General features: G+C 43.1%; 1 protein-coding gene across 4 annotated transcripts in view; it reads right to left on the bottom strand.

The window, feature by feature from the left end:
* Positions 1-16,111, bottom strand: part of Atp2b1 (ATPase plasma membrane Ca2+ transporting 1) — a 111,354-nt gene that overhangs the window by 13,016 nt on the left and 82,227 nt on the right. For all 4 annotated transcript variants that reach the window (XM_032911752.1, XM_032911728.1, XM_032911745.1 and 1 more), the window contains exons 9-15: positions 15,542-15,756; positions 13,211-13,453; positions 11,700-11,941; positions 9,761-9,998; positions 2,532-2,711; positions 1,859-1,946; positions 1,409-1,515 (exon numbers count right to left, since the gene is read on the bottom strand). In XM_032911752.1, coding sequence (XP_032767643.1) covers positions 1,409-1,515; positions 1,859-1,946; positions 2,532-2,711; positions 9,761-9,998; positions 11,700-11,941; positions 13,211-13,453; positions 15,542-15,756 — 1,313 coding nt within the window. The remainder of the gene's footprint in view (positions 1-1,408; positions 1,516-1,858; positions 1,947-2,531; positions 2,712-9,760; positions 9,999-11,699; positions 11,942-13,210; positions 13,454-15,541; positions 15,757-16,111) is intronic.

Genomic DNA, 16,111 nt, shown 5'->3' with positions numbered 1-16,111 from the left:
TAAGAGTCAGGGAAGTAGTAAGAATCTGCTACATGCTGAGGGCAGCAATCAGTGACCGCAGTGTTCACTAAGAGGATGATGTCACTTGCTTAAAGCACAGGGCAGAACCCTCAGGTATCCCTTGGCCCCTGTCAGGAATTCTTCACAAGCTCCAACATTACAAGTCAATACAGCTGTCGAGGGTAGAGTAGGGTAGGGTAGGGTGAGTCCTTGGAATCTTTAATTTTGCTAGAGGGGAATTTCCTCTTACCACCTCTTAATTAGATCCTAGCACGAGTCGATTTCTGTATCTCTGTTTTGGCAATGACGTCTAGGCAGGTAATTATGCAAGCACAGCCTGGCGCGCAGAAACATCCTCACACCCAAAAGCCCTCAGTGCCACACTGTGTTCTAGAATCCAGTGTCTCTTATATTTTGATAAGGAGACAAGTTTAGCCCCTCTACAACACAGTAGTACTTCTACAATGACCATGAGTGGTCATGTCAAGTGGAACACATAGCTGTTCAGAACAGACTTTCGAAGTCCATGGCGAAACTCTCCAGTCCAATGCAAAAAGAAAAGCAACGGGCTGGGTATTAAACAAAAATATTCAAATTTTCAGGGTTTTTTTTTTTTTTTTTTTTTGGTTAAGGTTTGGCTTTGGTAATTAGGACTACAGACTATTATGGACTATTACTTTCTAAAAATAAGACAAGGAGTAAAGAAAGCACTTTGGTTGAGGATTTCGTGAAAAAAAAAAACAAAAACAAAAACAAAAACAGGCACCTCCCCCACTTAAAGCAGATCTCTTGTATGTGGAGTCTAGGTAGAAAAACTACGTAAGGCCTCCGAGTAGAAGGGCAAACTGTGAGGGTAAGGGCCTAGCGGAGCGAGCGGGAGGGGCGAGTAGAGGGGGCAGTGACTGTGTGAATATGAGTGGAGCATGTCATAAGCACGTGTGAGGGTGCCATAATGACGCAGGCTATCCTGTACACGAAGGAGACGGTATGGCTATGTGAAATGATGACATTCGAGTCCTCTTTAAAAGCCGTTAGGTCACCATCGTTAGAAGTCTGTTTAAGAAGGTGGTTAGTAAGCTGCAGGTGAGTTGACTAATGTTTAAACATGACTTAAGAGTCCAAAGCAAATGTACATGGTTGACAGCTGTTCAAAGAAATCATCTTCCGGCCAGACTTGATACTATCTAATAAAGGTAGCATATAAAGTAATTTGATCTATAAACTCACTTAGGCTTATCCATGACCTCTTAAAACTCATCTTGAGGAACATTGTTTCAAATCGATAACAATTTTGGCAACACACACACACACACACACACACACACACACACACACACACACACACACACACACACACACAGACAACCCAGACAGCAAGCTGTATGCAAACAGTAGCGTGGGTTCCTACCATTGCAAAGCCAACGTCTGCTTTCTTCAGCGCAGGCCCGTCATTTGTGCCATCCCCTGTCACAGCTACCACCTGGCGTTGCTCTGAGACTGTGCTGTCAATTATACCTTAAAGGGAGGGAGACAGTAGTGCTCTATCAAAATCCTTCAGAACGGATACGGTGATTCTGTAGAATGTCCTCACTAGTCTGGTTTACAGACTCAAAGTTAAAGCATAAATATTTAAACAAACGTAAAAAATATAAACCGTTTTGCTATGGAGCAAAAATCAATTCTAGCCACTAAGGTTGACTGGGCATCTTATGGCAATCACTGAAAGAGAGATTTCTCCATTTCACTAGAAAAGTGCTATTTGTGACCCAATTTAACATTCAGGATTTGTTTTAACTTAGGAAGCAGAACATGTTTTTCTACGTTAAGAAATTGTGAGGTGGCTATACAACGTACTCACCTTTAACCAGTGTATGTTTGTCAGTGGGAGATGATCTTGCAAGCACTCGAAGCTTTGGCCAAATCTTGTCTATCCTCTCTTGTTCAATCTATAAATTTTTATCGAGGTTAAAAAATGTGCCAAAACTACCCTCCATTCCAAATTAGCTAGCTGCCATATTCACCGGTATGTCCTTACTCATGGTCCAAAGAGTTAGGAGACACTCCTTGGAACTTGTCACATTTACGAGTTCCTGGGCAAGGCCTCAGGTCCAACGGTAAACATTCTTGAATGGGAGGTCTCAATCTGTGCGTTACCGCGCTGTCTTGGTGGCTCGGATATATGTACACGTTTGAAAATACACTGCTATCTATCTAAACCCTAAGGTTAAGTTACGTTCCCCTCCCCCTGCCTATGAAAATGAACTTCAGCATGAGGCTCCTGAGAATACAGTCCCCTAAAGTCGACCTCCCCTCTGCTCTTGCAGCCCACCTTACTAGCCTCAGAGTGCTGTACTTAGTCACAGAGTAGCTCCTATCACAAAACATTCTTGCAAGACACAAGCCTTCTCACCAGCATCCATCCCTGATGCACGGCCCCCCAGCAACAAATGCATATTCAATATACATTGGCTGGAGAAATTACTAATACACTAGGAATATCCATTTAAAACTAGGGGGGGGGGGAATCTTACCTCTCCTTTTTCATTTCGTATTCTTCGGTTAAAATCTTTACCTTCTAAGCACAGGAAATCTTCCCCTGGGTGTAAAATACCGCATTTGGTAGCGATGGCCCGAGCTGTGTTAATATTATCACCAGTGACCATGCGCACGGTAATTCCAGCCCTCTGACATTTCTTTATTGCCTCTGGTACCTGGTTTACACAGGAAAAAAAAAATTCATTAGGATGGAAATCTTTTTTTTCCACAAAGAAAAACACCTCATTGAACAAACATGACTTCACAGGCCACAACTGACAAACGTAGCTCAAGGTGTCCAAACTGTCCTCCATCGCCGCCAGCAATGCCTTGGTTTCTATTACCGCCAGTCATTTTTAGCTACCACCCTTCTATTGTACACTAACGTCTCACTGCTATTCAAGGTCTCTTTCCCTCTGGAAACCACCAGGCTGGTGGATCCAGTGGTGTTTTTCTACCATTCTGGTACTGCCCAAGGGAAGCTGGGTTCAGTTATAGATGGCCCACTTTTACTTCCCCTTCTAATCCAGTGGTTCTCAGAGCTTGTGGGTCGTGACTGTTGGGGGAGGGGGCCGCCTATCAGGCATCCCGCACATCAGATATTTACATTACAATTCACAACAGTAGCGATATTAGTTATGAAGTAGCAACGGAATAATTTATGGTTTTGAGTCTCCACACCACGAGGAACTGTACTAAAGGGGCCACAGCATTAGGAAGGCTATGTGCTTCCGAACCATCTGTGAGCTAATGACTTTAAAACCCACTCACCCTTCCTTCTCACACGGCGAACTGTAGTCAAGGTCCTGTCTACAGAGTGGGCACCACAGTTCCGTATACGTAGATGCTTTCTAAACCTCAGGATCCATCAAAACAGTCAACTCTAATTCCTTATCCATTTCTCCCCCGTGCTTCCGTAAGGACCAGCAAGTCTTAACATATTTTATCTCTACCTTCTCCTGAGTCAGCTTCTTCCCAGAGCTTACTGCAATAGCCGTTCACTGTTCTGTCTCTATGCCACTTATTCTTTAGAACAGCTGATACACTTTCTGATAAAACTCTTTTACGCAACGACTCCTCAGCTGTTACTCACAAGGCACGGAGCTCTCGGTACTTCAGGGTAACAGATGGCCTCAGAAGAGTCTTCTAGATTTACTAAACTTTACTACGTATAGACTGACACGCCAGGGCGCGCTTCTGCTACCGTAGTTTGCTCAGAAAATCTTTCTTGCTCCTATGGGGGGAGAATCCATACGGATCCTACTGGAGCAGAGGCTGCAAATTCAAATGGCTTCAGGGCCATGCAGAGAGCAACACAGAGGAGAACACGCTGGTAACGACACACCCAAGAGAAACACTTCATGAAAGTGTTACTCAACTCTCGTCTCGTTTGGTTTTCATGGCGGAATGAGGAGAGCCCATGTCAACACAATTATGATTTCAAGAGAAAGGGAAGCCTCTTATGTGTACAATGTCTTAATGTGTAACACGTCACGTACAAGCATGCAGAGGACGGAGTGCTCAATCAGCCCTCCGAGCTGTGCGCTTGCGACTTCCATTAAGCCCAGTTTAAATGTGCTTCTCTGGAGCTCCACTGAACTGAGAACCTTGCTAGACATTTGGCCTTCACCTATTTATTATTAAATATCTGTATTACTGACTACCCTATCATATTACAGATACTTGTTCATTCAAGTCCTCTGAAAGTCAATTCTTTTATCAAGGCAGGACCTTTATCTGTGAATCACCAATGCCATTTCTTTCATTTATTTACATATTCAAATACCCAGCTAGTAACTAGAGCTCAGTATTTATTGAGCTTTAAACTAGATATTTCTGGAGAAATAATTACCACAGGGATGCTTTTCAAGGGTGGCATAAACAGCAGGGTTATCTGACAATCAGGATACATAAATAACTACAACTTCAGTATATATCCAAGCATAGAGGTCTACACTGTTGTTTCCCCCACGCTGGCCTTATCTGTACCATGGGAAGAAGACCATCTCCACACTCACTGTGACTGGTAGTTACTAAGTGCCAGGTGCCATCTGAATGATGCAGTAATAAATTCAAGGAGTGACACTGTTTGGGCTATCTATTTTTAAGTCAGAACTTGATTTATAAAACACTGGACAGTTGTTTAAATATAATCTACCTGCTACTGCCTCACACAAGGTTAAGGCACATTTTATCCCAAACATCTAGGCAATCTCTGACTGGAAACTTACCTGGAATTACTTAGGTGGGGGAAAGACATTAAGAGACTGGGACTGGTTGAAAACTATGTGTGAGTAGGATTTAGGAGGGGCAGGGTGAATGCTGTCTCCTATAACTTGAGAGTTTGAGGGGTGGAAGGCACGGCAAGATGTAGACCAATCAACGCTTAATTATAATGAGCACATATATACATATATAGACCTACATATATATACTTATATGTATATACACACATATGTACATATACATATATGTATATATATATGTATATATGTGTGTATATGTATATATGTATGTATAGATATATTTAAAGTTCCAGGTAGGTGAATGTAGACATCATCACCAGACAAGTGATTGCCTGGCACCACAGGATGCAGGATGGGGAGAATGAGGGACGGTGATCATGAAGTTTCTGTCTCAGGTGATCATTCCTTGTATGATACAGGAAATTATATTTTAACTAAGCTGATTAATAATGATAAACTAATATTTATTTCCTGCCCACCAAACAGAAAACTTTTCTAACTTGCCACTCACACACTGCTTCCATTTTTAAAAGCAAGGTGATGCGTCAAGTTCAAGTCCCCAGGCAGCTGCAGGAAACGACATTTGTTTTGATTCCCAACTCAGACCTGCACAGGCCAGACATCAGAGAAGCTGGCCCACATCCTCTCACTCCATCTCTCCCACACTTTCTTAGCTTGTGAAGAAAGGTCAATTAATGTATTTTAAATAGTGGTTCTCTCAACCTGTAGGTCGCAAACCCTTTGGGGATGTAGAACAACCCTTTCACGGTGGTTAAGACCATTGGGAAACAGATATTTTACCTTACAATTCATAATGGTAGCAAAATTATTGTTATGAAGCGGCAATGAAATAATTTTATCGCCGGGGGGGTCCCCACAACATGAGGAACTGCATTAAAGGGTCTCAGCGTCAGGAAGGTGAGAACCACTGGTTAAAAAAAAAAAAAAAAAAAAAAAGGAAACTCTCCATTAACTAAAATATCAAGAATATAATGGAGTGAAGACTTGAGTTTCTCCAAAAGACAAAGTTACAGATGTCCTGACTTAGTATTCTACTAGATGAAATTTAAGCTGCAAGTCAATGCAAGTTTGAGCGACTTTCCTATGACAAAGGTTGGCAAAAATCTGGATAAGCCTATAAAATGGCAAAAACCAAGTTAAATTGTTCTTGCTCTCTCAAACTGAAGTTTTGCTTCATTCTTCTGATACGGCAATACTATCTACCCCCAGTCAAATTATGCAAGGAGACTGGCTCCTCTTCTAGCCAGTTTCTGGAAGCTTCTAATTGGCTCTCAGACTCTACCTGTTTCTCTGGCTATAAATTTCCCCAGGTTTCTTTTTGTCTCACGAGTCTCCGGTTTCGACTATTTTGTGGCTTCTAGATCCAAATGCTCATGTGACACACACAGGATGTCACATACCTAACACGATCAGAACCCAGCGTCCCTAGTAGTCCACCCCTGAAGTTATCCTCCATTTTTCCTCTCATGACTGTTAGCATTTTGTCTAAGCCCCACCTCCAGTTACCTGGCAACTATAAAAGAGGCTGCTTGTCCCCTCCTCTCTTTCTTGCTCTTACCTTCTTCCCCCTTTGTCCCCTCTTTCCCCATTCCCTTCCCCCTTCTCTCCATGTGCTCATGGCCAGCCTCTCTACTCTACCCCTCTATGCTATTTCTCTACTTCTCTACTCTCTTTCTCTCTCTGCCCCTACTACCCTCTTAACTCCCCTCCCCATGCCCTGAATAAACTCTATTCTATACTATACAGTCGTGTGGCTGGTCTCTCAGGGAAAGGGGATGTCTCAGCATGGGCCTGCAGGAGCACCCCATACCTCACCACACCTCCACGGAACATAACCCAATCTCTTTATCTTTTTATAAACACATCGGTGATGGCAGTCCAAGTATTGCTGGAGATGGGTGTTACAAGTCTCACTGGTTTTTCTTCCTCTAGATCTCTCTAGCCTTCAAAATATTTTAGCACATAAATAATGTTATAATGCCTAAATTTTAGAAAACAAATTTCAGAGGCTTTGCAGTCTAGTTAGGGCATAGATAATCTTGCCTCCCGATTCTTTACACTGGGCACCATGCCGGCTTCCTTCCCGTCTTTAAAATAGCTCAGTACTATTTCTCACCTGCAGTCCTCTGCACATTTTGCCGTTTGCCTGTATGACGACTCTTCTCGGTTGTTAACTTGACTACATATGGAATTAACTAAAACCTACACGGCTTGGGTACACCTGGGAGAGATTTTTTTTTTCAAACTGTACCACTGGAAGACCCACTTTTAACCTGGATCGTTTCTTCTGAGAAGACCCAGCTTTAATGTAGCTCACATCTTCTGCCTGCAGCCTATCCAAAGGACACAGAAGGAAACTTGCTTTGCCTGCTTGCTCTCCCCATCCCACTGACACGTCAGTTCCTTCACTGGTGTGAGAGCCTACTTCTTCAGGATTCTGAAGAAGGATGCTGAAGACCAGCTCAGAAAGCCAGCAATTGAGCAACTAATGGACTCGTGGACTGGTTGACAGACAGACAGCTATTGGTGTACTAGACAGAGCACAGCCTGAAAGCCAGTCTAATAAATCTCCTATGTAGATATAGATTCATTCTGTAAGTTCTGTTCCTTTAGAGAACCATGACCAATATAGCCTGGAATGTTCTTCTCGGAGCTATTTATAGGCCTGGCTCATAGTGCGCCACCATATTTCATTTCAGATCAAATCCTTAATATGGTCTTCCTCAACTACCTCATTTTATGATGCTGTGCATGTCCCTTTACGACTCTTACCCTCTTACAAGTCCCACTTAACGCCACATTTCCATTCTCATAGCCACCCCCCTCGCACATTTAAAATGTAAGGGCTATGAGCACAGAGAATAGTAGTATTCCTCACACATCTTTCCTTCCCATGGGCATGCTGTCCTGAGACCTATCCTCATAGCCACTGAGGTATTTCCTTCCCACTGGCAGTCTACCTAGGCATTTATCCTTGCCCAAGTTGGGTGTTTTCTTCCAGAATACAAATTCTCTGGCTGTTTTGCTCACTGAAATCAGTATTTCCTATTCTCAGCTGTCCAGCACGAAAGGTTGGATAACTTATGTGAGACAATCACTAAACAAAAGTAGTTCTTATTTTGTTCCCTCCTTGCTTAGATGTCCTTACTGTGCTCTCTAAGTTCCCTGTGTCCCCTTCCTTAACTCATATCCCGAGCTTCAAGACTCAGACAAGTAATGACCGTCTAAGAAGTCCTATTTGAGCCCTGCAGAGGGAGAATCTAGCTTAGTGGTCTTTTTAACTTTTGTTTTACAGAACTGGGATTTGGACATACTATGTCTATTGTCTAAAGTTCCACAGCACATCACATTTATCCCCCTCAGTCAAGTCAGAGAAATTAATATGCCAATCACTGGGTGAACGCTAAATGAAGTTACATGTGAAATGCTCTTAACATGTCTCTAGCCAGAGAAAACTGAATAAAGAATATTATGGTTTTAGATTAGGCTGATACCCCACGGTCTCTGTATAACTGGCAACGGACTAATATCAAGTACTGTGTCCACTGTCACCCTAGACATCGACTTCTTTGAAGCCAAGGCACCAAATTTCTAAACTCTGTCTCTAGTAACTAGAACGGTTCCTGGGATATACTTCAAAACCAAAAAGCCAGCAAGTAAACACATACTTCAATCAATTTAAAAGGACAAAGTCTAGCATTTTTGTTGCAGTTTCCTCTCCAACCCGAATCGGCCCGTACAATGAAAACGCAACTCAATTAATGTAAAAACAATCCAGCGTCTAGATTTGGCAGATCCACCCTACACTGTCCTATTCCTAGCTCCCAAATCTCTCATCCCTTGCACCTTTTATTTGCCAAGTCTCCAGCTTCTTCTTCTGCCACGGCGACTCTCTCCTCGCTTCTTCTCTTTCTCCTCCCCTGATTCCTCTAACTTTTCTCAGTTCCCCATCGTGTGCTAAACAGTCCCTTTTTCACCTATCTTCCTTCTCCTCTCCCTACTCTCTCTCCACCGTTTAATCCCCTCCCCCTTGCTCAGGTTCTACTGGCTCAACTGTCACCAACTGTCTTCTCTCACCCTATTTTCTGATTCTAATCCCCCTCTCACTCCCGACTTTTCCCTCTGTCCAAATCTCACGCTCTTGCCTTTATTTAACAAATTCAGAGAAAATTTCAAGGCAAACCACAACACATTTTCTGCTACCAGTTATGATAAATGTTTAAATTTAAGTTAAAAATTCAGTTTTCTGGGTTGGGGATTTAGCTCAGTGGTAGAGCGCTTGCCTAGGAAGCGCCAGGCCCTGGGTTCGGTCCCCAGCTCTGAAAAAAAGAACCAAAAAAAAAAAAAAAAATTCAGTTTTCTGGGGTTGGAGAGAGATGGCTCAAGGGTCAAGAGCGCTTGGCTGCTCTTCCAGAGGGCCCAGGTTCAATTCCCAGCTCTCACATGGCAGCTCACAAGTGTCTGTAACTCTAGTGCCAGGGGATCTGACGCCCTCACAGAGACATGCATGCAGGCAAACCACCGATGCACATAAACTAAAACTGGATAGTTCTTTTTTTTTAAAAATTAAAATTTTCTAATTGTACTACTCATACCTCAAGAACTTAATAGATACACACAGCCAGTGGCCTTTGTACTGAGAAGAATGAGACATTCTACCTTCACTCAATGTTCTACCGGATGGTCTGGGTTTGGAGAATGAAACCTAATGATCTAAAGGCATTCATTATTAAGTTAATAGTCACCAGTTGAAAACAATACCCAGTTGACAGCCTGTGCTAGGTTATTATAAGCTCACAGTAAAGCAGGGAAAGAGTAATATATGATAACTATATTGTCACATTACTGTTATTTCATATATCTTTGGATCAGAGCACCAGGAGCTTCACTGATTAATGTGGCCACGGCCTAGATTCCTAAGCATGGACGCTGTACAATCAGACGGGACGTTTCACTACCTCAGGCCTCACAGGATCTTCAATCCCCACAACAGCGATGCAAGTAAGGCCGGTGACGACATCGTTCTCGTTATCCCACTCTGGTTCTGGCTCTCCTGCTGGGAAGTCTCTGAACGCTAGGCATATGGTTCTCAGGCCTTCGGATGCCATGGGCTCAATCACTGTCTTCACAATGTCATCGCGGTCTCTGGGTCGGAACACTTTGGCCTCACCATTAGCACTCAAGATTTTGAAACACCTAAAAGGAAACATCGAATGCAAACATCAACAATTAACAAAAGGGAAGTGTTAATGCCATTTCGGCCAAGTGCAAGGGCAGGAGGGAGACCACCAGATCTGGTATGTGGAGACCAGGCAATCTTACATGCTACCCTCTATAGATTTCTTCACTCTCCCTTTACAAAACACTCCTCTTCGACTCTTGTTACAGTCCTTAACCAGTTACCTCAGGTGGTCTCTGAATTTTCTCTTTTGGAAACGTTACTCTTGAAACATTTTCACAAAGATTCCCAAGCGGTCACATAAATTATTTCCTCCTTTTCAATAAACGGGATAAATTCAATCAACCCCCTTACTTGAGAGGTCATTTCATCACCTACACTGTTTTAGCCGTAAAAGAAAAAAATAATCTTTTCGTTAAAATAGCAGAACAGGCATTCTATGAGAAACATTACGTCAAAACGGTTTAGTTTTTAGCGACAGTAGGTAGTGAAGTCACACTGGACTATCTGCCTCTCTTGGTGATGTGCTTCTGTGCGGTTCCACATGGGTGTCTGCAAAAACTCCTGTTCTATTTCTAAGGCTTCCCATCAGTGCTGAGGTTTTCTACCAGGTACTACAACCTTAGCGCACAACGCCGCATGTCGCCTGCAAGCCATGTACTTGGCATCCCAACGTTACCACAAATGTTTCTGGGAACTCTAAAAGTTTGACCTGAATACTGGCTTCTTCACCTGCCAGGTACCATCATCTCCTAAGCCCACATCCCTTCCTCTCAAGCGTAGGCAATGTGCTCATTCCTTTGGATTTCATGCTATGTTCCTCTGTGGCTCTCATCTCCCAGCGAGGCCCTGCTACTGTAACAGCAAACAGCAGTCCCTGGCACCCGCCACTCTCTTACCTGCCCACCTATTTCCTCATTCAACAATTACTTTCAGTCACACCTTTCGTGCTTCTGTCTTTTAAACAAGGTTTTTAAAGTAAGGTTTCTTCATGGCATCTGGCCTGATGTCTAACTTCAAAAGCTGGGGTCATATGCAGGCACCTCCACACGGCTTTCAGTCACAGAGCTTCGAAGAAAAAATGCTTTAATGGTACTACCTGGTTTATTCATTCTTACCTGCTCAGTCTCAAAGCAGAGCGTAAACATTACAGTGACTTACTTTCAGCCTACCTCCAATCAGACTCTATACAAATATGTTCACACATTGCTTTGCTCCGTTCTCAGTTATCCCCTCTCAGAGTATCCGCCATCCTCTTTTGTAATGAAGGGAAAATGGAAAGTAAGGAGAAAAAAAAATTCTGCCTCAGATTTCAAAGCTACTCAGTTGCAAGGTAGAAGTCAATGCCCGGTTGACTTTGATTTAAAAACAAAACAAAACAAAATCTCTTCTTTGCCATTTATCTTCTACCAAGAAAGCCAGAGAGACAACAGTTTTCTAACCTGTTCCACTGAAATCGCATAACTAAGTATGATGTGGAGGAGAGACAGCTGTTGTAGCCTAGAATACCACACTAAACGCGAAGGGCTTATTTTCCCTAAAGCAAACTGCTGAGACCTAAGAAGCCAGAGTGCACGAGGCAGAACAGAGGCCAATCTGGGTACCAGAAAGGCCGCTAGGCCGCTCTGTGATGCCCTCCGAATGCACCACGTTCCTCTCGACCACACAGAGGTGTCTCGTATGCGACAGTCTCGCTCATCTGAGCCCTTCATGCTTACTTTTTCAGAATTATCTCAGATGCACCCTTGCTGAAGATCCGGAAACTTCCATCTGAATTTTTTAGGACTGTACTCATGGATTTCCTAACAGAATTGAAGGTATAGACTTTGTACAACGCTTCTTCTGGTATTTCATTTCTAACATCTTGATAATCCCGCTTTAAATCCAAGAGAAATCCCAACAAGGCACATTCTGTTTTATTCCCCACATGACGAGGTAATCCACCCTCTTTCTCCGGTGGCTGTAAAAAGAACAATAATAAATACACATTAAAAGCTGTATTTTTCTTGCTTCCCTATTAAAACATTTAACTTAAAACGCAATACAGAACTTAGCATCCTGATACAGAATGATGTAGAAAACGCCTTGTAATACGAGAATTTCCAGGAAGGGCACCGGTAAGGTAGAAAGAATTTTGGGGAAGGGTAACGTGGCTTTCGCCTAAGCCCAGGTAGTTGCTAGTCAAGTGAACTTCTGTCAAGCTTTCTAACTGCTATGTTAGTGGCTTCAGTAGCTATAAATGAGTGTACTTAAAACCTTCTAATTAAATAACATAAGATGTATGTATCTTATAGTCGATTCCTCATACACAGTAGGACTTAACTTTAATTCCATTTTCTCTTCCCACTTTTATCGTATATTTTTATATTAAGTAATTCGCAGTTAGGTCCTTATTTATAGACAGCAAAAGCTCAGATGTTTGGTAGTAATGGCGAGACCAGGCCGAGCACCAGAATTGCCTAGCTTTCTAATGCACCCACCCATGTTTTCACTAGCCAACATGCAATATAATCCTTGCCCACAGGTTTAATAAGTCACTAGACAATAAAAAGTCAAACATACGTGTTATGCTTTCTGCTTAAATAAAAATTTAAAGCTTGCCGAGTTGAAAATAACTTAATAAAGTTCTCACAAAATCCATGATTACTTTATGAGCTTTTAAAATGTCTAAAGACAACTTTATGGGTAGAAAGAAAAAAAAAAAACAAAAAAAACCCCAGCAGGACAGCATCTATAAACTACGGACTGACAGCGGTTCTCAGGGGCTTCTAGAAATGGATACTGATGTTCTCCTGTGGGACAGCCAGGTCTTTTACAACATGAACATGGTAACGGTAATTGACCGTTAGTTCATGATGAGTACATGGGCTAGGGATGAAGAATGGAGGTAGAACATTGCTAATAAGAATAAAATCAAGAATATGGCCAGGCGTTCTGACTGTAAGGCTTCAAAGTTTCTGGGTACCAGAAATTAAAGATTTAAAAAAAAAAATTACAAGTGTGGGCTAGAAGATGGCTTTGGGGTTATGGCACTTGAACATGTCTAGAACCCAGAATTTGACTCCTAGAACCTAAGTAAACTTAGAAGGAGAGAACCGCTTCCATAAAGCTATCCTCTGACCTCCACAAGTGCTCCGGGGCATTCATGCCCCGACACAAACACAAGAACAATAAAGAAGTAAATAGATCTTAGAGTAAGCACACTATACACAGCTTAAAGGAACCTTACCAATATTTTTGATGTATAAGCACAATTCACAGAAATTCCTGTTACCAGATAGGACAGGATATTTGGCGGGATGGCTTCTGGTTCCGGAACCTTTTTATAATGCTTTTCGTTGATGTAGGCCTGAACGACTGTCATCCTGTTCATCGTCAGGGTCCCCGTCTTATCGGAACAGATAGCTGTAGCGTTCCCCATGGTCTCACAAGCGTCCAGGTGCCTCACCAAGTTGTTATCCTTCATCATTTTCTACAGCGGCCAAAAGCGAAAGGAAGACACAGCCCAAGACGGTGAAACAATAAGGAAAGACAATCACCTCGCGATACTGCAGTAAGATCGATTAAAATCAATTCATATAAACACCGCCTAAAAAGCAGCCTAGTATCAGAAGGATTTTTAGAACATCTGACCTACCCGAATAGGCCGAAGAGAATCCTACTAGCAACGGTTTTGAGCCTGTTACTGATGCGTTACATCATCTAAGAGATCTCAGCATCTATAATTAGGTTCCACATGCCTCTGATGTGCTTAGCTAAATGTCTTACTTCCACGGCCATCTTACTACAGGCCTGGTGATAATTACGGTAATGCAAGATAAAGGACCAAGTTTCACTGAGTAGCGATAAGAAGACCCCTTATCGACTCCCAACAAAACCAGAGCTTTAGTCGGACACAGTGAACATGCAGAGCACGAAGCTGTTTGAGTGGCCGTTGTTTCCAGGCTGAGCTAACAGTCCAAGACTTGACCAGGTCATTCTCACTAATCTAAACGCTGGGAGTTTTCACTCTTAGGATTAAAGTGTATGTCCCTGCTCATTTATAACTAAAGAGGATGGGTGCAAAGACACCAAAAGAATTTTCGCAGCCGTGACAAAAGGCATTTAAATTGTACATGGTAGAAAATGACACGAATTCATTTCCAAAGTCCCTTACTCGTAATTAATTCACAAGAGAATATAAAAATCCAGTCTTTGAGTAAACATGGAAGAGAGAAATATATACTTCCCCAAATTACTTATGACCGATATGTGAGAACATAAAAGAATGGAATCTGCAGATAAGGAATCATGTTCGATTTTACACCACCATGTAAAGCACCACACCACAGTCAAAGGAACAGATGTTGAGCACACTAGGGCCACGCCGACACTGAATGCCAGCTTAGAGGACTCGCATCACCATGATCTCAGTTCTGAATTTGAGGAACACAAATAAACTCATCTGTAACTTCCTGATCAGCTGAGAAATTCACATCACTAAAGACTGTGCAAAAAGAACTAAGGACGGTTTTGATAAAAAGAGCAATTGGTTTGTCTAAAAAAAAAAAAAATCTACTTATTTTAATTATTTCTAATCATTTGAAAGCATTAAAGAAGTATAGATAGACGGTTAAACTGTGTTCTGTAACACCTTATTATGTTAAGAAATTTAAATTATAAAGTCTGTGTTAAATGTCTGAAAATAAACAGCGGGGACTGGCAGGGCGGCTCAGTGGATAAAGCTGCTGCCACCAAGCCTGACGACCGGATGCGGATCTGTGGGTCCCACAGAGGAAGGAAAGAATCCACTTCTGCAAGTTGTCCTCTGACTTACACATGCACACCGCGTGACACACAAACATGCAGACGCAGTAAATTTAAGGGGAAAAAAACCCACCTTAAAAACAGTAAGCCAAACACATTCTTACGACTGACTGGCCATTTGGAACACCAAAGGGAAAATGTCAGCACAGATGCTATGATGGTTAGATTACTCACTGTCGGAAATGTTACTTAAGGAGAAACGCTACCTAACTTCACAACTGCCTTCTTCTGTTAAGTCCGACCTGCAAACCCATAATGAAAGGCAAATCCTCCATGGAATGTTTCTAGACCAGTAGGGAAGGCTGGACCAGAGGAGAGTGGGGCGGGGCGTATGGACACGGTGAGCGAGGGCCAGAACGAGCAAAACTTTGTGAGCCATAGGAAGGGGGTCAAAAGGTTGTACCCATGCAGAGAGTATCTGAATTGTTTCTGGAAATATGAATCTGCCCACAGATGGGAATAGCAAAGCAGAGACGAGGGCTCAGCCAAGTGGGCCCAAGCAAAGCATCCCTGATCTGCACGCACCCTGACCTCAGCTCCAATGGGAGAGAGGGTGTGATGAGGACCCGAAAGGCTGCTGCTCTTCAAGGAGTGAACAGCAGCACCGTGCACCGGAATCCGGGAACCACTGCCTGCGTCTTTAAGGAAAAGGAAGCCCTCTACTTTCCGGGCCAGAAACGGATGCCCTGGGTGTGCGCTGTCTATACCAGCCGTGGCTTTAACCAGCAGGCCGACTCAACTGCTCCTCACTCACCTTGACGGAGTAAGCCAGTGAGATCGTGACGGCCAGCGGGAGGCCTTCCGGCACCGCGACCACTAGGACGGTGACCCCGATAATGAAGAACTTCACGAAGTACTGGATGTAGATTGGCGTGCACTCGGCGAGCCACGGCCTCTTCTGGACCCAGAAGGTATCGATCACAAAATATAGCACTAGGATGATAACCGTGATGGCGGACATCAGCAGACCTACAAAGGCAGGAAACGGGACAATCGTTTAAATGTGGCAGCCGCTACCCACGGCACTGTACCAGCACTGTAAGATAACCAGTGTGGTTACGTCTCTCTCAACTGTTCTGAGCGCATCACACCCGACACCCATCACACTTAAACCCTGACCCCAAGAACTGTGACACAGGCTTTTGGTGACTGCGCCTTGTCTAAGGTGGAGACGGATTTAAGTGGCTACCCACAGGTCAGTGTAAGCTGCCGCTTGCCATGGTCAACATTCTGAAAGAATTTGGGAAGATGGTCAACTTCGAGAGTCTCGAAATTAAATTGACTCCATGTTTAAAAATACATACATAAAATCACACTATCAGGA

Source organism: Rattus rattus, chromosome 1 (assembly GCF_011064425.1).
Source record: "Rattus rattus isolate New Zealand chromosome 1, Rrattus_CSIRO_v1, whole genome shotgun sequence".
Taxonomy (NCBI): Eukaryota; Metazoa; Chordata; class Mammalia; order Rodentia; family Muridae; genus Rattus; species Rattus rattus.
The sequence above is the reverse complement of the archived record's forward strand: the minus strand, read 5'-3'. Positions and strand labels throughout refer to the sequence as shown.